General features: G+C 53.2%; 6 protein-coding genes across 6 annotated transcripts; 3 read left to right on the top strand and 3 right to left on the bottom strand.

Annotated features, from left to right (window-relative positions):
- Positions 1–883: 883 nt before the first annotated feature.
- On the bottom strand, positions 884–1,663 carry PG997_001022 (uncharacterized protein; the record flags this gene model as incomplete). The annotated part of the gene is made up of 2 exons (XM_066805337.1): positions 884–921; positions 979–1,663. The coding sequence occupies 2 exons, from the start codon at positions 1,661–1,663 to the stop codon at positions 884–886; spliced, it is 723 nt and encodes a 240-aa protein (XP_066675110.1).
- An 879-nt stretch (positions 1,664–2,542) lies between these two features.
- PG997_001021 (uncharacterized protein) lies at positions 2,543–4,767 on the top strand (the record flags this gene model as incomplete). Its single annotated transcript, XM_066805336.1, has 5 exons — positions 2,543–2,626; positions 2,783–2,995; positions 3,057–3,210; positions 3,275–3,728; positions 3,789–4,767. 5 exons carry the CDS (start codon positions 2,543–2,545, stop codon positions 4,765–4,767), a joined length of 1,884 nt encoding a protein of 627 aa, XP_066675109.1.
- Positions 4,768–5,204: 437 nt separating this feature from the next.
- On the top strand, positions 5,205–6,148 carry PG997_001020 (uncharacterized protein; the record flags this gene model as incomplete). The annotated part of the gene is made up of 2 exons (XM_066805335.1): positions 5,205–5,768; positions 5,816–6,148. The coding sequence occupies 2 exons, from the start codon at positions 5,205–5,207 to the stop codon at positions 6,146–6,148; spliced, it is 897 nt and encodes a 298-aa protein (XP_066675108.1).
- Positions 6,149–6,844: 696 nt separating this feature from the next.
- On the bottom strand, positions 6,845–9,128 carry PG997_001019 (uncharacterized protein; the record flags this gene model as incomplete). Its single annotated transcript, XM_066805334.1, has 3 exons — positions 6,845–7,282; positions 7,312–7,428; positions 7,518–9,128. 3 exons carry the CDS (start codon positions 9,126–9,128, stop codon positions 6,845–6,847), a joined length of 2,166 nt encoding a protein of 721 aa, XP_066675107.1.
- Positions 9,129–12,803: 3,675 nt separating this feature from the next.
- PG997_001018 (uncharacterized protein) lies at positions 12,804–13,028 on the top strand (the record flags this gene model as incomplete). The annotated part of the gene is made up of 1 exon (XM_066805333.1): positions 12,804–13,028. The coding sequence occupies one exon, from the start codon at positions 12,804–12,806 to the stop codon at positions 13,026–13,028; it is 225 nt and encodes a 74-aa protein (XP_066675106.1).
- Positions 13,029–17,356: 4,328 nt separating this feature from the next.
- On the bottom strand, positions 17,357–17,548 carry PG997_001017 (uncharacterized protein; the record flags this gene model as incomplete). Its single annotated transcript, XM_066805332.1, has 1 exon — positions 17,357–17,548. The coding sequence occupies one exon, from the start codon at positions 17,546–17,548 to the stop codon at positions 17,357–17,359; it is 192 nt and encodes a 63-aa protein (XP_066675105.1).
- Between the last annotated feature and the right edge of the window lie 1,546 nt (positions 17,549–19,094).

Below are 19,094 nucleotides of genomic sequence, written 5' to 3'. Positions count from 1 at the left end.
GTTGCCTCAGCTTCCCACAAGTCCTCAGCCTGTAAGCGCAACTTGAGCGGTGAGGTCATATCCTCAAACCTGGACAGTAAACATCATCAACCTATTGTATGCCACATGAGTATAAAGATAGAACATAAGGAATATAGGACCCAGTGTTGTGATTGGTGGATACTCTATCAGTAGTAAGCGTGCATCTTTGAATGGGGATCCTGTACGCTGCACAGCCATGATCCTTCACTCTTACTGTAAATATCACAACACCGCTTCCCAGCAACCACCCGCACTGCGAAGCTGGTTCTGAATAAGAGAATACAGACGATAACTCATGCTTGTGGGTGCTTGAACAACCCACTGGTTCGGCGACCCGACGTTCCTTGGGGCGGGGACCTGAGCAGCGAATAGCCCCTCTAGGTACTTTGCTGGACTAGGTATGTGGAATTTTGAAAGCGAGAAAAAGTCCAACTCATTGTCCTAGAAATCAGGCATTGATGGTAGTCCACCGTGGCATGATCCCAGAAACTATTACATTGTGGGGGTCGACCATGTTCCATGTCAAGGAGTCGGAAGAGGGTCAGCATCTGCATCAATACGTCAAGGCCCAAAATGATGCCTTGTTGTCTCTGAATTCATTCTGAGGTTGAACAATCATAATCATTACCAATACAACGATAGAAAATGTTGCGGCAGTGTATGTATCCTACTGGATACACCAAAGTGTTCAGCCCTCGATTGCCAAACATAAGCGTTGTACAGTATTACAATGCTCGCATGCTGAACATGGAAATGCCCTCTAGCATTCTCGCGCGCACTCTAAAATCTAATGCCCAAAACGCCGCCTTATGCAATGTGCTGTGGTATCCTTAGTGCCTCGACGCACACTTCCATTCCCATCTTACACCATGAACGACTCGCCACAACCACATTCTTCCTCTGTGAAATGGTTAGATAAATGGACCAATGATGTTGGAAGAACGGTGAACAACTTACTTATGTTGGGGTTCCTGAAAACGAACCGCTCATTCAACTTGTCCTCCACCCAGTCCATTTCACTTCCGATGATGCTGAACAGGGCCTTGCTGTCGATGAGCACCTTGACACCATCCTGCTCAACGGCTTCGTCAAAGGCGGCTGGCTTATCGACATACTCGAGATGATATGCGAGTCCGCTGCACCCCCTATTGCGCACGCCGACTCGAATCAGCTTGGGCTCAGGGCCCTCGACGAGGTTGCGCAGCTGTGCCACAGCAGTGGGTGTGAGCTTCATTGCGGCCTTGCGCGGTCGGAGCTTGCGCTTGCGCTCTGGCGGGGCCACCCGCTTGGTCTTCTGGGCTTCCTTCTCATTCACGGCGAGGTCGGAACTGGCTGTGGACGGCGACGACGCCGAAGCCGACGGCTGAGGGGTCCTCGTCTCAGGGGCCTGGGGCACAGGGCCGGCTATCGAGGTATCGGGGATGTCATTGCTGCGCGGCTGTGGCGGTGGTCGCGACAGCGGATATGGCTGGTAGGATCGAGGCGTTGTCGTCTCTAATTTCTCGGATGCGCTTCGGTGACTCGTTTGCGCAAATTGTCGCAGCATGTGCTGACACGGTCGGAAAGATGACGGAGTGGTGGCTGGGCGGCCAAACAACAGCGAGGCTGTCCTCCGCTCCAAGATTATCCGCGGTGCATTCATCGTGAACGACGTTCTCTGGAATTTGCTATTACTGGAGTTGGTGATGAAGGTTTTGCCACTTTGGCCGATGGAGGGCGGCGTTCTTGCTTTCTCGAGGCGCAGTGCGATTGTCAAAGGAGGGAACAAGAAAAGGGTGATTAGGTAGCGACAAATGAAAGACACCAGAGGGAACCAGACTCTTGTTGGGAATCGAGGTGTTGGGGCAGATGTGCTGCAATGGTTCGATTACGGCTTGTTAGTTGGTTTGGTGTTTGTAGCCGCTGCCTCTCATGTTTGCTTGGTAACAAAGTCAAGGGTTCCTAAAGTTGCCGATGACATAGGAATCGAGCCACGACCGATAACTCCGATACCATCCGGACCAATGGGAAGCTCGTGAATGTCATCGGGAAAAGCCATGTTGCGTATCGATAAGGCTCGAGCGGGTCATAGATAGTCCGGCAGCTGCTGACCTGGCTCCATCTAGTCCCAGCGGCCAGCCAATCACAGCTGAGCCCCCGTTATTGCCCAGCGGGATTAACGTTCCCTGCCCCGCGGTAAGGACAGCTCGCTCACGACCCTGCGCCTGCGCCTGGACCTGGACGGGGCATGCGACGCAATTGGGAACAGCTAAAAATAATAATTGCATGTCGATCCGGTATCAGCTACTTGTCTATTGCGCTGAGGACAGGTTGGCGCTCAGGGACCTGGAACAAACAAAACCAAAAGCTGCAGAGACAGAAAAGCAGCCTTCGTCCCTTGTGCGCATATTGTTGCCGGTATTGACTCGACTAGGGGGAAAGCTGGATTTAATTTGCATCGCTGGTCTTTTCTACTTCCTTCCCCAAGTCCCGTCGCTCGCGAGTCCATCCATGTGTCGACCCGCCATTACGCGACTACGATATGGAGGCATCTCCCCTGACACAGCAGGCCCGACCTGATGTGTTCCAACCCAAGATTGTACAGCTATACGAAGCTCTGTTCAAGGTTAGGATATTCTAGATGCCCCCTATCCATGAATCCAAATCCAAAGGCCTGCTAAAGCTGACATACGCATTGACAAGGTACGTTGCAAGGCCCATGGCGCATGCCGCCTTCTAAACGAGAAGCGTCCGAATCGCTGACGATGCGCCGAACCCCCAGGAAGAGGACGAGATTGATGGCGATGGCGAGAAGACCGAGGGCTTCTGGCGCGAGTTCTTCCTCCTGAAACCCGACCGAGCCTCCTTGCAACGCATACTGGGAGGATTGAGCCCCGATGACCTTATCAGCCTACAAGGACAGACGAGACGGCTGTTCTCCCGGTCTGTCGCGTGCCTCAAGCAGGGCGGACCCGCCACTTCACATGCGCTCGAGGTGCGTCTTCCATGGCTTTGCGCGCACGCGAACATACGAATGTACTGACTGTATGCGCAAGACATTGACGACTTTCTTCTCGGCCGTCCTACCTAAGAAGTATACGAATCCATCCTCGGATATTATTGCCATCCTGGCGGGCTTGGATCATGTCGACACCGCGTTCATGGAATTTGTTGGAGCTCTGGATAGCATAATGCGCAATGGAAATTCGCGTAAGTTTATCCGTGAGCAAGCTATTGCAGCCCTAAATGCTGATAAGAATGTGCTGCATGTTAGTCGAGGTGCGCCAAGGGGCCGTCGAGGTGGTATTGTCCATCACGTCAGGGGCATACCAAACAAGCCTTTTGACATACTTTATCCACAGAGACCTGTTCCCTGCAATGATGAAGTTTATCCAAGAATCGGACACGCCCAGCCGCGTGCTACAGCCTTTCATGCTACTGGGTCTCCTGGCCAACTACAACAAGTTTGAGTTCCAGAACCCCTACCAGCTACGGCTGAACGATTTCGTCAATGAGGCAGCTATTCAGAAGGTCATTCGATGCGTCGGCCAAACATCCAAGAATTTGCGGGGGCAATATGTCGAGATTCTCGAGGACCTCCCAGAAGGCTGGTCAATTTCGACTGCTCTCACAATGTTTGGTTTGAGCTCTATCGCACCAGGCGCCAAAGCCGCCCCAAAAAAGCCCATTTACGATCCCGAAGTTGCTAAACAAATGTTCGCCAAGCTGTAAGTGTGACCTTTGCCCCCATGCAGACCCAAACCACGGCTAATCGATCCCTCCTTCAGTCCTGGTGAAGACGCAGCATTGCTTCTGGGCACGTATGACTTCAGTCACGCCAACAAGCTATTCTGCTTCAACCTAGTCACGCTGCCGGCTGAAAAGGGCGATGAACAGCCCTTCTCAAGCTTCTTATCACTCACATCCTACCTTCTTCAGCACGCATTCCTCTCTACCCGGGCCACAAACTACGCGCATCTAAGTCTCATGGTTTTGCGGTTGATTATCGAGGATCAGGTACTGTGTAAGCGACTTTGCAGTGAAGAAAGCAAGGTGGCAGTTCGTCTATGTCGGCAAAGGCAACCGTATCTGCCATTGATCAGGGGAGACCGCATTCTTGCAACTAGTGTACTGGATACCATGATTGATGGTATCAATCACAACCTGCGACGCCGACTAGACGTCAGTCTGTATAATCTGTGCACAGGTATCATGCTTCGCATCATTTCCTACCTCTCACGGTCACGGACGCGCTTACAGTACCACTGGTCGGAGCTCTTCCGCTCTCTACTGGCGCTTATCCGTTTCCTGACGACTTATGCGCCGGACCTGAAGGACCTTCCTCATATCGAGACACTCCTGGATCTGGTCGTGAATCTACTGGCACTATCCCTGTCAGCAGGCGAGGCTTTCCTACCCACTCCAGCTTCTTACGACGACCTCTTCTACAAGACGGTAGAGAGTGGTGATCTCTTGACCAAGTTCCGGGATACCTACAATCTTGCGAACCGACCTTCGAACTCCATTGATACTCTAATCAGTGTGACCACACACTACAAGTCGCTGCTAGACGCAGGTGGTTCCAAGAAAAACCTCACCAGCATTCAAGTTACCGAAGTCATTAAGCAGGGCTACGAGACTTTGAGCATACAAGCCAAAGAAGGCTTGGACGGGTGGGAACGGTACCGCGAAGCAGACGAGCGGACGCTGCTGAAGAAGATGGCGAGAGCGACGGTGGGTGATGTCAAGATAATGATGGAGTCATAGATACCAGAGAAATTCGAGCCGAGATTTTGCATTTTCCCCTATATCTGGAGCACCCCGGCATTTATCAGTGTGGTTTAGTGACATAGCTATGTGTGGCCGAGCACCTCGAGTGTAACACGAGCGAATGATTTGATGCGACGTTGGTTTGCCATTCGGCATTTCTAGATATGGCAACCTCCTTTACCAACAAAGGCAACCGGCAGGTTCTTCTCCGATTCCATGAAGAAACCTGGATGCGACTACACAATGATGGAAGCCGGCATCGACAGGTAGAAAGTGCAGACAGCTTGACTCCAACATGGATACTTCAGATATCTCAATTGCTTCATCGTTCGTTGTGATATCACTCGTCGTCAAGGCTTTTCGGGACAAATTGGAGCTGCTTGATCCTACCATACGGCCGAATATCATTCGGCTCCGTGTTTAAAGACAAGGCAATGGCCGAAGCAATATATCGTCCGCGGCTCTCCGTCTGGGCAGCCGCATTGGCAATCTTGGCCCTCTCGGCGCCATGGACTCTGGATCACCTCATCACAACTTATACCACCACCAACCCGATGATATGGTGGTATCATCCCAAGTCATTTGTTGCGAACCTATTCTATCATTCCTCCCCTAACAGCAGCAGCAGCAAGCAAGGAGAGAAGCCAACCACAGCCCCCTTCGTCTGCGACCCTAACCACACCTACACCACAACCATCATCTCCCTCGACCCCCTCCTCCTCTACCTCCCCACCTTCCTCGCCCCCGCCGAAACCGCCGCCCTCCTCGCCGTCGGCGCCCCCGCCTTCGCGCCCAGCCACGTCTACAAGCACGGCCGCCGCATGGGCACGCCCGACCGCACCTCGCAGTCCGCGGGCCTCCCGCGCGACGACCCCGCCGTCCGCTGCGTCCTGGCCCGGGCCCAGTCCCTGCTGGGCCCGGCCCTGTTCAACGCCGCCCGCGACGACATCGGCCCGCCCCAGCTCGTGCGCTACGAGGGCGAGGGGCAGCGCTTCAACGTGCACCACGACTGGTACGACCGCCCCCAGCCCCCGCGCGGGGCGAGATGGACGCGTGGCGCGGCCGCGGCTGGAACCGCGTCGCGAGCTTCTTCGCGATCCTCGAGGACGAGTGCGAGGGCGGGGAGACGTGGTTCCCGCACATCGAGCCTCCTACTGTTCGTTCTTCTCCAGCCTCAGAGGGCGAGGATGAGAAGGCGATCTGGCGGGTTCATGAGGACGGAGGGGTGGCGTTCCGCCCGGTGGCGGGCAACGCTCTGTTCTGGGTCAATCTGCACGCGAATGGGACGGGGGACCGGCGCACGCTGCATGCGGGCCTCCCGGTCGACGACGGGCTGAAGACGGCCATGAACATATGGCCCCGTAAGTACTACAAGTGAACGAAGAAGGTGACTAGCTGGACCGGGTGGAGCGAGTAGGTAGGTATATAGGCAGCAGCAGAGAAGCAGACGTTTAGTTAATTTGCTCAAATTTGATATTAAGCTAGGTTTGCGTAATGCAGTGTATGATATGATGATGCCAGGTAACAGCCATTGTGTTACATATATATAAAAGCAACCCGGTAGAAGCAGCCAGTCCCATCGAACCCGACCCGACTCGAGGATACATCCGACAGAAAATCCCAGAACGCCCGTTCAGATCAAGTAAAAGGGGAGGGTGCGTATGTAGCCCCTTATCCCCATGTGCCATCCATACACACACAACCTGCTCTCAACTCAGCCCACGCCCTAGCAGCTAACAACGACGATATACCACCAAAGCTAGAACACACTAGTAACGCCGTGCAAAAGACTTTGCTTTTTTCCCCGATAACAACAGAAATGAGGTCCGCCATCACAACCGACGGTTCCCTCATGATTTGCCTCTCTACCACCGCCAGGTGCCGTAAGCCAAAAAGGAAAACAATAAAAGTCGCTAACTGTATATGATATGACCGCCGGCCGCTGCCCCCTTCTTTATAGCCTGTAAGCCAAAAATCCCCATAAGCCCTCTCTTGCTACGCTCATCTGCAAGGTTCAGGTTATGCCACCTTCTATGAGGGATGCACCACCTCTAATAATTCTTCCAGGTCCGATCTATACGGCCCAGCTTCCCCGACGGGCTCGCATCCCCCACGCGAGGGTGCCGCCGTTGTTCTCCAGATCCGGGTGTTGCCGCGCCCACTCGCGGATGTACAACCGGAGGGCGGTCCAGCGGGGCGGCATGTCTGCGCACCTCCGCTCGTCTTCCTCGGGCGAGACCATCTCATCGTCCCCGCTCGTGTCGGCGCTGGACTGGGAGCCGAAGCCGCTCTTGACATTGAGCTGCATCTCGAGCATGAAGCCCTTCTCGATCTTCTTGCCGTCGTCGCGACGCAGCTCGCTGATCTCGAGGCCGGTAATCTTGCCAAGCTCCTCGTCATACGCCCGCGCTGCCGCAGGGTACCCCAGGCTAAGGTAGTTATACACCTGCGTCACGAACGCATCGTCGAACTCGGCCGCTATCCGGTCTTCCCGCTCCTTGCGGGCCATCTCCTTTGCATGCGCTCGTCGAGCCCCGCGACCATGTGCAAGCCACCGTGCTTCGACGACCTCTTGGTGGGCGAGGCAGGGGCGTTGCTACCGCCCAGTGACAACGATTCGGTGAAAGCGGCCGCGAACGGATCATGTAGCGTCGCCGGCTCGCTAGGGGTAGCGAGAAGATCTGGGCCTTGTTGAAGGGCGCTGGTTGCTTCGTTGACCTGGGCCACGCAATAACCACGCCACAGACCGGTCTCCCCGAGGTATCTCGAATCTTTTCTTCGGGGCGGGAGTCCCCTTGCATCGGCCAAGGGTGATCAGGCTCCAACCGCGTGGCCTTGGGACTTGGGCACATGCGGAATTTGAGATGAGACCCTAGCATGGGCGGTGCAGCAGCATTCCGCATCTCCCGGAAATGGCTGTCATCCTTCTCGTTATCATCGTTGCCAAAAGCAGCAAAGGGGTTCCCAAAAGGCCCCTTGCGGAAGCCTGGTACCTCGGGCTGTGCAGAAGGCCCTGCAGTAGGGGGCAGCGGTTTGCCGACGACATGAGAGGTCGCGGGGCTGTCTGAATCTGGGGGGTGCTGGTCGAGCGATTCTGGCGTCGGGCCACCGGTCGTCCACAGAGGGTCTTCAGGCGGAAGATCCATATCGTCCGAAAGCGTATCTACGCTCATGTCGCTGCCGAATCGGAAATGAGGATGCTTTTCGGCATATTGTCTCATCTCCTTCACGGCCCATGGCAGGTCAGTCGACTTCCGTCGAATGAGTTTGGATGTGCCATGCCTCAATGGCTCCTCTTCCGAATCGGAATAGTGAAATTCCTCCGAGTTGTCTCTCACGTAAAAGTGCTCTACACCGAGTGCTGGGACACCATTCGGGAAGGCGGATAAGGCGGATTCGAGTTCGCGCTGTCTGTGCGCTTCACTCGCAGCTACAGCAAGCAAGTAACCCGAGACGTCCTCATCCAGTGACTCCCTGCGGTTCTTCTCGTTGGTGTCCCTCTGCTCCCACTGATCAACTTTCACTTCGTGGACGGGTGCCCCGAGGGTCAGGTCATCAACGTCGCGAGTATCGTCATTGCTCCCTTCGGATGAGTTGTCCGACTCTGATGACGCAATGGTGTCCAGCTCCAAGTGGAAAGAAGTCTTGGGAGTGCTCCGCCTTGTATTGGGATGGGGCTTCATGGAGCCTTGCCTTCTGGGAGTCAGGTACCGGTGGGCCTCCCCCTCCTCCTCATCTTCTGTCAGAGTTGTTGAGTCCTCATTCCGGGCGTTGGCGGGAGGGGGCCTGTTCTTCTGCGGTTTCGGGGCGTAAATGTGGTTTGTGCCGGGCGTAATATCGGTCTTGTCGGTGTGTTTGGTGGCGGGACCCTGCTGGCCAGCACGCCTTTCCCGTCTGGATGTCTCAATCAATTGAGGGGTAAACCTCCTCTTGGGCTTCTTTTCTTGCGGCTCTATCGTTTCGACGAATTCCACATGCGGCGCATACGACGAGGTAGGCGACGGGTCTGGGGTCAATTCTGCCGTAGGACCATGCGGGTTCTTGTTCACACGATACGAATCAAACGTCGTCTCGATGGGCACGGGAGCGAAGCGCCGCCTGGACTGCGCCGGCGGGGCGTCGGCCATGGGGATGTCGTCCACCTGAACGGAGGCATCTTTGGTGGTTCTGGGCGCTTCTTTCTCCGCTTGCGGTGCTTGGGACGAAGAATGATCTTGGGCCTTGTCGTTGGCCGGAAACGAATCCTGGGTCGGAGACGACGACGACTTTACCGACTCCTCGACCAGTTGTGGTGCGAAGCGACGGCGGGGTTTGGCTGCAGGAGCATCGGGCATGGTTTCGTCATCGCCGGCAGCCATGATGTAGTGCTTGTGGTACGGATAAGCGAAAGCGGGAAGATAACGAGGACTGAGGCCGGCGGGTAAGGGTGCAACCTGTGAAGCAACAACCAGCGGCGGTTTTCAAGCAAGCAAAGCAAGCAACTTTTGGTCTAAAAACACACAGCGTCTATGGGATATCGTGAAGGACAAAAAGAAGGATTAGGGAACCAGGAAAGTCCAGAGCTTCTGCCATGGCCCAGAATCGGCAACTCCTCTCTCTGGCCCCCCGTACTAGCCCCGTGACGCGAGTGCTTGGCTGGGAATCGAAACGACGCACCGCTACTTACCTGCTGTAGCTGTGCGGTCTTGCTTCGGGTAGTGGGGTTGTTCACGATGCTGGGACCCAGCCGCGGCTGCTATGGGCCCAATGGGCGTTGTGCAAATCCAAGCCAGGGGCGCCGTCGTATTGGGCTGACTTGTTAATTACTGGGGCCCCTGCAAGATGCAAAATGGGAAAGATATGGCTGCTTGCTTTGCACTTGCTGCTGCTTTGCTGATGCTGCGCTGCTGCTGCTACTACCACATTATTACCACCTTTGCTGGGGGCGGCTGCCAACTACGGGCCCCGGCTGCGCTTTAGACGGCTTCCAGGTTATTACTTCTTCAGCCCCCCTGCCCTCCCCCGGCCTGCGGATTCTATTCTCGTCGGAAGGAGATTTGAAGCATGACGAGTTCAAGTGGGCTAGCTTATGCGAGCGCAAAGCCAACCGCCCCTCGCAGCGCCGTGAACTGTTTTTTGCTTCTTCATCTGAATCTTGTCGTGCTTGGAATGACAGACAATTCGCTGGCTTGTCTCAACAGAAAACGATCCGACCTTTTGACTGGCGCACACATCAGAGCCAGATAAGCAGCCAATAGCCCAGTGGAAAGTATGCTGCATGCACCACGCACTGCACCCTCGCTGCGCCGTGGGTAGCCAATAATAGGCTCCTAGTTTAGCTACAGAGGTAGTTCGTCGCTACATGCGTTAGTTGGCGCAAGAACCTCCAACGGGCCTATCTCGTTACCTAAGATGCCGCCCGTACTGTAACCCGTCGCGTAGGTTAGTCGCTCGCTGGACCGGCCGTAACATGGTTCTTCTTCTTCAGCAATAGTCCGTCCCCCAAAAGATAAGCTTGATTGGTAGAGGGACAGAGGCCGGGCAGTCCAAGTTCTCTAAGTCGTCTTGCTCCAACAGGCATGTCTTACCCCGGACCGCTGCCACATCTGTCTCCGACTCTTCGCCAGGGTACATACATGAAAGCGAGATCGCAGCTTTAGCATCTAGTTCGCCCAAGGTCTGACATCATCTGGTACAAATTCCATGTCCCTGCCTCCCGGGTCGCTGGCCCCAACCGAGTCACGGGCGAGTCCTGACTCCTGACACGAGTCGCATTGAGCGAGTCGATGCGAGAAGGAAGTGAAACTATGGCAGAGGCGGGCTGGGACCGTTATCGAAATCTCTAACTTAACACAAACCGTAGCAACGGCTTCGGTTCTGCGTTCTTGAATCCGAACAGACGCCCGGTATGCACATACGCATACATAACACATGAAGTGTGCACCGGGTTTGGAGCGTGCTTCTCGTGGTGCATCGTATTCACCCTGTTTTTCCCGAAGGTGTCTGCCTCTCAGCCTCCCGCCTGGAGCCGCCTGTCCATTTATTGCTAATAGCGCGGATGGAGCTCTGGGCAACCCCACGAGCCACATCCCACGATCCCACATGATCGTTGCAGGTGCTTACTTGGCAGTGCTGCATGTTGGTGATCTTTGTGGTTCTAAGGAGTCTAGACGTTTTTTTCATAAGAACTAGACACGACGGACGGCCCCGGCTTAGGAATGGACTGAGCAGGCCACACATCATGACCTGGTGCTATGATGCGCCAATCCTACGTAGAGATGATGTCCTGCCGTCTGAAAGAGATAAGAGAAGGAAAAAACAAGGGGATAACAGCACACTCCGTTCTCTGCTTGCGCCTGCGCCTGCGTCTGTGCCTGTGCCTGTGCCGATGTGCATTTCCCGGGGCTCCGGGTACCTGAGTTTTTGCTGTGGTGCGAGTCAGTCTAATCCAACCCGAAAGGGGACTCCGAGAGACGAGGGAGTCCCAATCTGCGCAGCAAGACGGCACCGGCCAAATGCAATCTCCACTAGTCTGTTGATTGGGCAGGAATGGAGATGCGGCTAGAAAATGCGAAAATATCAATGGTATGGAAAATGGGCGATGGAATTGATGGGCAGCGGCGGCTCAAGGATTGGAGCATCAATCAATTGATTGAACCCCGTCGTCGGCTGTACCTTCTCTCCTAGTGTCTCCTTTGGGCCCAAGGGCCCTATCTAGCCCTCTCGTGTCTGTCGCTCTCTCGCCCGCGGCTTTCATGTTCAACGTTCAAGCCACATGGTGGGCAGGGATTGGGCTCGTTCCCCTACTCAAGACGCCGGGCCAAGCAGCCAAGCGCCACGCACCACACGACAACGCCTGCCAACTTTCCACCACTCAACCCCCCCCCTGCCACCTCTAGACCCGCGAAGGAGTTGAAGGAGCAGCCGCTTTGGACCGCCGGATTCCTTGCGCTTTCCACATTCTTCAGGAGTCCAAGGCAAAAACCAAGCCATGGACTCTCCCGGCTTGATTGAGAGACGAAGTCAACGCTTCAGTGGTTGTCGGCTGCAGTAGCTTGCTACGAGCATGCAATGGTGCAGCCCCGTCACATCGATCGAATATATCCCGGAAGCTGACCGCCTCGCCATCGCAACCCTCACACCGCCATGGCTATCATCCCTCCCCCGTCATGTGTGAAAGTAAAAGAATTCTGCCAAGATGTGACAGCCAAATCCTAGACTCGCGTGACTTTATCCCACAACTCGACCCAATCGGATCGGTTTCAGATTTAGTCCCTACACGATCCCGCTCCAACATCGTCAAGTGCCCCCATTTCCCCGGATCTTCCCCGCGAGAAGGCTAGGTACTATTCATAGCATGGCAGGCAATTCCTGGCAGGTTGCAAATCTGTATTAGCTCTGCCGCGTCTGCTTGTCACTTGTTTTGGTCCAGAAACGCGCTTTGGGTCACCACCACCATCTCACGAGAGCTTCTCGCCACACCATGCCTTTCTGCATATTTTGGTCGGCTGCCAAGCGCCACGATAACGGTCTCACTGCCTGTGGGCACAAGTGGCAACATTCACGGCCAGACTGATGGGACAATCGGCCCGCCCGCCCAGACTCGGCCAAAATTGTCGTAAAATGAGCCCATATCACCTGATGCACCAAGTATACAGAGAAAAAAACTGTTCATCATGTCCGAATATTTTGGAGTCCAATTTGACATTAATTTGCCAGTGCATAGGGTTTGCTCGAAACATGACCTACCTACTCTGATACCCAAACAAAGGCCCCGGGGACCACAAAGCAAAGGAGGAGACGCCCAGAGATAAAGAAGAAACAATATCTATCTTCTTCCTTTGACACTAAACACTGAGGTGAAAGAGCGCATTGTCTCGTGGCTCAGCCTGTTTGATCACCAGCGCTACTTAGACTCTATATATTCCCATCGTAGCTTCCCATGATCCCAGCAGATAGCTCTGATCTAACAAGTAAATCAGATCCAGTCTATTGCCTTTTTCCAGAATTCAACTAGGATAAAAGGAGAGCCGTTTGTTTCGAGAGCAGCCATCATGTCGAACCGCTACATCCGCCAACAAGTCGATATGACCGAGCCTTCGGTCAGGCACGTGCCCGCCGTTGCGTCACAGGGGCAGAGTCCTTGGACCGACCTGTTCAGTGGTCTTATTGTCGGTTTCATTATCGGTCTCGCCATTATGAAATTGACTGCTCTCGCGCTGGTGCTTCTCCGGATGAGTATCCGTCGAGTTTACCGACGTCAAATTTCCCTGGTCTAGGTAAGTGGAAAAGGGGCAAGGAGGACATGAATTTTTGTGGTAAGCAAGGTATATACAGTAGAGCAAATTGAGGTGAATATCAATATTCAATACGTCTAAAGAGTCGAGAAACGTTTTGACAGCTGGAGAGTGATGATTTGAAAATCCTGGCAGACCATTTGTTGGCATACGTGAGTCAACATGAATACGCACATTTCGTCCTCGAGAACGGCTTTCGTACTAGTTTGAGTATCATCAAAAACGATATCGCTAGGAATCTTGAGTCTAGACCTTCATGGTGCTTCAGTTCGTAAATCCACGCGAGAAGGTAAGTCCGGGCGTGGTACCCCTTTTTGTGGTGTCATGTCTGCCTGTTTCCACGCCCTGTCTCAAGTCTCTTGCACAATATCCGCCTCAGTGTCTTCCAGCCTCGCGAAATGTGAAGACTGATCACGAAGATTATGGATTTAAGCTCGTTCGATGACTTTGGTTGATGATCATCACCTTATCATTAGACGACGCACCAGCAGCAGCGTATACGCCGAGACCCGGATACAAAGCGCCATATGAATCATATCTACGCTGTTCTAAATTATTGAATACAACGCTATCGTTATTTTTGTTTAACAATACGTCTATACCAGGGTCTAGGGAAAATCTTACACCCTCCAGAGTCTCAGACCTGATCGAGTGGACTAATAAGTTTCCCGCGGGAGATATAGTCAAAGCCGATGCCGTGGGCTAAATTTATGAATAGATATCCTGATACGTACCAGGTTGCATTATTCTGTTTCGTATAGTACTGCTTGCCCGGCGAAGGCAGTAACAACCCTGAATGCAGTCACCGAGTGATCTTGAACTTCGCTGGTTGTTCCGTCTCTAGATCAACGACTCAAGGATTACTGGAGCAATAATGTCCCAGTCAAGTGAGATTAATAGTTGCCAGCGACCTTTTGTCATAGTTACTGTCTCATTTAGACCTGTGCCTTTCCTCTGTAAGGCGGTGGGCATGTTGTTGCGGTCTAAGAGACGCATGTGCGATACATTTTGATCAGGTGTGCTTAAGGGATATGTTACTTTCCTTTGTAGCGATATAGATGCAACATGTAAGTATAGAAACTGTTAAATGTCACCGCAAAAAGCCCACTGCAGAGCCGCGTGTGACATGAACATCAGCTGTCACGATTTGTAGCATGTATTGGGGTTCACGTGAGACTCTGTACTCTGTCCAGGCTCGCTCTATTAGTCCTCTAGATAAACAAAAGCTATAATTTTTGTAATGCCATGTATCACCTGCCTCTAAAAGCCTCAGCTAAAGAGCCTGCATAGGATTAAGTATAGAGTCTACGTCGGCTAGACATGGGAACTATAGATACTTACTCCAGTACACACTATGCACATAAACATGTGAGCTATCGAATAGCTGCAGTTCGAGTACTATTCCGAGGATAGACCAACACTCCGGCTTCTAAAGCAAGTACAACGGCTACTTGTTTAGGAATATCGAAACCAACCCAAGTAATTAAGACAAATAACTTCCACATACAATCATAACGGAACTTGTCTTTGTCTCCCGCCTAGGTCAACGAATATTGTTCAGTACTGACGAAGACGAGGCTACTAACTAGCTGGGCGTTTCCGGGTCATATGATGAACGGGTTATAAAGTTCGCTGTCCAGAATGTCTCACTCACAGTCATCACTCTAGCAACAAGCATGAAATTCGTGATCACAAGGATAACCGTCGCCCAACAACAGGCTGGACTAGAGATGGATTAGTTTTACTCTCTATGGCCAGGAAATTGGAATCTGGACACTTGTGTGTGCTCTCAAATGTATCAATCCTTAATGAGTTGAAATAACAAGAAAAAAGAGGAGCAGGGACTCAGTACCAAACCACTGTGTCCGTTATTGGGGGAGACGACGAAGTGAAGTTGTATTGAGCTTTTGATGAAGGTGGACAGTGTAATAGGCTCATCTACACATACTCCATCTCTTTGATATTTACGTCTTGGAAGAGCCCAGAGTCGGGTGTTTACTATTCGTATTTCTCTACATGTATGTCTTGTGGCACAGTTTTCATCTACCTTCTGCATCCGGGGCGGGCCTGAGTGCAGCGTATTGTAAACTATGTATCCCACTGGGTGCTTAACGCAATGCGTTCCATTGAACAACTATGCAACTACTTCAAGCATAAGAGGTAAGTGACATCGGTTTGGTGTAACGATCACGGTTCAAGATGATTGCCAAAGCCTGGGCCGAAGTGCAAGCCGTTTCGCAAGGATATCATGATAGGCAGAATGACTCAGGCATTACACGTCAGGACATCCAAGATATATATAGGCTTTGGCCCTATGCTTCCTTTGTTTTGCCAGGTAACAGTGCCAACTTGGTTCGGAAGGTACGAGCCGGATGTCTTACATGAAGTTTCATCTGCGGAAAAGGGTGTGGAAGTAAGACACTGTTCATAGATCCCACCCCCAATCATATTCTTCCAGGATCGTACTACATCTTTGGAAACGTTCTTTCGCGCTGACAGCTAGTAGCTAGGATGCCGAGTATATTTGGTATGTGTTACGTTTCCTAGGTAGCGTTGGACATTGAGAAGCAGACCCATGGGAGCACAGTGGCTGTCTTGGTGGTGGTTCAACATCGAATCCGAATCCACCAGCGAAAACATGGATCAGCAGCACCTACGTGGGTCGACATAAAGGGGTTCGTCAAGCGTGCACGACAGGTTCGGATCTTAGACAAGTATGAGGTGCCCGAGATCTTGGTTTGCGACACCGACTTACTGGAAAGTTCAGAGCGGATGGCGGACGGTCCAATGACACTGCATCTAGCTATCTTCCTCGTCGAGCCTGCTGCATAAAGCATCGCGATAGGAAACGGCAGTGAACTGCAGCTTATCGCGCTAAAGGGGCGTAAATATCGTCAAGTAAGAGCTGTAAGCTGCTCGCCCTCAGGAGCAGGAGCTTCCGACTGCCAGCTGCGCCTATCGCGATAGAGTTAGTGCATGTATTGTTGGGGTGCGACGAAGGATTACCTGAATCAGAAACCGCGTGGGCACAGTTCTGTCGTTGTCTATCAGGGCTGGCGATCAGTCAGCTCCTGCTGACGGCCAGCGCAGCTGACTGAGAGACACCGGTTGAGCAACGGTAGGACCCCTACGGCAGGGAAGACCGCTGGCGCGACGCGATCCATGTGAAGTAATGTTTCCCAGCTCGGGACTCAGAAAAGTGAATCTTCCAAGTTAGGTAGACTAGACACCTTGTCGCTCGACGGACATGCGCCTCACGGACAACATCTAACCTAATCTTGTCGTAGTAATGCAGCGAGTCTTATCATCGTCCTCGCCGCAACCCGTAATCTTGGATAACATCAGGCTATTGCGATAACGTCCCGCCATCTGATCTCCTCCTGATAGACCGAAGCGCCTCTTGGATGCGATTGTCTTTCTTTCTTCCAGTCGTTAATCTAGCCGAGATGAGACGCCAGGGTACGTCGACTACGCACCCTAGCCTTAGATGACAATAAAGGTGACTGGCTACATGTGGTACACACGCCAGCCTGCATGCATGTAGAGCAATGTCTATGCGATGTCATGAGTTGATTAGAGAAATAGCCCTGGTGGTTTGCTCTTCCTGTTGGGGGCGGCGGACATGCGGGAACCCGTTCAGGGTCTTCCTCTCTTTGCAAACGAAGGAGCTCACCATTTCACATGAAACAGAGGCTTTTTTCTCTCTCGAGAGAACCCGCTTACAATAGGCCGACAGTGATGCATGTAGGTTCACGACGTGTATCGCTCGTTGTGGTGTGTTGTGCTAGATGGGTGATGGGGGGTATGGGTGACCAATGCAACCCCAAACCGCCTGTCAGGTGGAGATTCTTCCTTTCCCGTCGTTACATCGAGTCCGCATGCACATACACCGGCTGGCTATGGGGGTAAGATGTTGCGCGCGCTGGTTCTTCTGGCTACACGATCTTATACCGACAAGCCGCTGACATTGTGAGCACAGAAGGAGATACAATCTACGCTATCTCACCTCATCAATCCAACCTGACCTCTCCAAAGTCTTGCGCTAACGGGCACAACCACGTCGTTGCGACAAGAGTGAAGGCTAGCTTGCCTTGCCGTTCGTTATCACTTGGCACATGATGTTGAAATGAACCATATGCAGGCCGGCAGGACGAATCCCAATTGGGCAACCCAGTCATGCCGGAAGGATCTATCTTTGGCGAATTTGACAAACGCCCCCGGGCTTATCGTATGCGCCGATGGGAGCATAGAGCTATGTACTGTGTTGCGATGGACAGACTGGCAGGGGTGGCAGGCAAGAATGTGGGCTCCTACAGCCGCCACCGCTGAAGATAGGCGCTGCTGCCCTGTGGCTGTTGCATGCCAGACTGCAGCGTTGGCGTCCGGCTCACGAGCTTGTGCGACACTGCAACTGCAATATGCAGCGCACAAGTATTGGGAATGAAGGGCCCCGTCTTGGATGAGACCATGGCGGACGGATACCGAATGTAGTACGAGAGCATCTCGATGGCGTGGGTATCAGGCCTCGAGGTTGGCAGTGAGAAAGACCGAAGCGCTGCTTGCACGATGGGGCCTGCGATCCTCTCAGGACTATATTGCCGCAATACCGTCTCCCTGCATTGGTCTACCTGGCTGGGAGAGAGAATGGAAATCGAAATTGAGCGATCGCTCTTCGTGCACAGACTGCAGTAGGCTAGTTCATACATACATGCACCTCTAGGCCTCCATGGGCCTCCATGGGCCTCCATGGACCTACATGTAGGCTCGATGGGGACGCAATGACGTCGATCCTGTGCCGGCAAGGGGACCACACGCACGTATGGAGTATGTGTAATATCTCTCTGCATCGCTCAGGCAGCACGCAGCACGGGAGGTCGTAGCATTAGGTAATGTCAAGGTCTCCAGCTGGAGTCAAAGGACCGATGATCGTGGGCAGATGTGAGGGATCCTTCGTGATGAAACCCCTTGGAAATGTTGGCGAGTCCATCGGGCGTAGTGAATGCCACAGGATGTGTTTGCGCGTGGAGGTAAGGCGGTCAAAGATTCCTGATGAAGACAGACTTTCAAGGGGGAGGGGGCGCGTCTCTGAACAGACGAATGAACAGGCGGCCTGCCGCTGCGCTGGCCCATTGGGCTAGGATGCGATCCGAACAGGCCCAGAGTGCAAACTAGCAATTCGACGCTGTCTGTTAGCAGATTCTGCTACGCTGCCAATGCTGTGTCGTTCTCCTGCTAAGGAAACATTCAAGGATGGGATCAAACGGCAAACAGCCGGATTAGGACTACTCTAACCTAGCGACGGGACCTTTGGAGAGAGCAGTGGTGGGTGGTACCGACGGCCACATCGGCTTTCTACAGGCTAAGAGCCTAACGCTCCAACGGCGTCCTCACCTCTGGCCGTCTGGATGCGACTCCAGCCAATGAGGCAGTTGGCTTTCCTGCCGGCGAGGCGGTCCAGACGGCCTCTGATCCCAGACAAAACGTGCCATCCGACCAAGAAAAACCCGTTCATCATTCGAACCAACGATGCGTCGCAACGGGGTTGGTCAGCAGTTGGCAGTGGTGGCAGGTGGCTTGATTCATACACGTCGTTCGTGTGTGAGTAACAGGTCCAATGCTCCATCCCTACATGTATGTATGTATGTACTTGCCCAATAGGTAATCTGTCGTTTCTTTTGTGTCTGTTCACGGCACCGACCAACCGACCTGAGATGCCCTCGTCCCTGTAGAGCCACCCATCACCGAAATCGAAAACCCACATGTTGTTTCGACCCCCGTCGCGCCCCCAGGCCAGGCTGGCCCCTGTCTGGCCCCTGTCTTCACGAGGGGACGTTTCTTTTTTCCCCTGGGAAAGCCCCCATAATTGAGGTACGTAACCGACTGCTAGCCAGATGCGCAACCGGGATAGATCCCGAATCCTGGTTAGATGATGAAATCTCTGTGGGAAGATTGGGAATAAAGTGACAGACGGAGACACGGCATGTTGTGCGACATGCTGCGATACGGCGCAGAACCAGCAGCTGAGGTACCTGGGAGTCGGAGAGGGAC

Source organism: Apiospora hydei, assembly GCF_038363865.1.
Source record: "Apiospora hydei strain CBS 114990 chromosome Unknown utg000002l_segment0_segment0, whole genome shotgun sequence".
NCBI classification, from domain to species: Eukaryota; Fungi; Ascomycota; class Sordariomycetes; order Amphisphaeriales; family Apiosporaceae; genus Apiospora; species Apiospora hydei.
The sequence above is the reverse complement of the archived record's forward strand: the minus strand, read 5'-3'. Positions and strand labels throughout refer to the sequence as shown.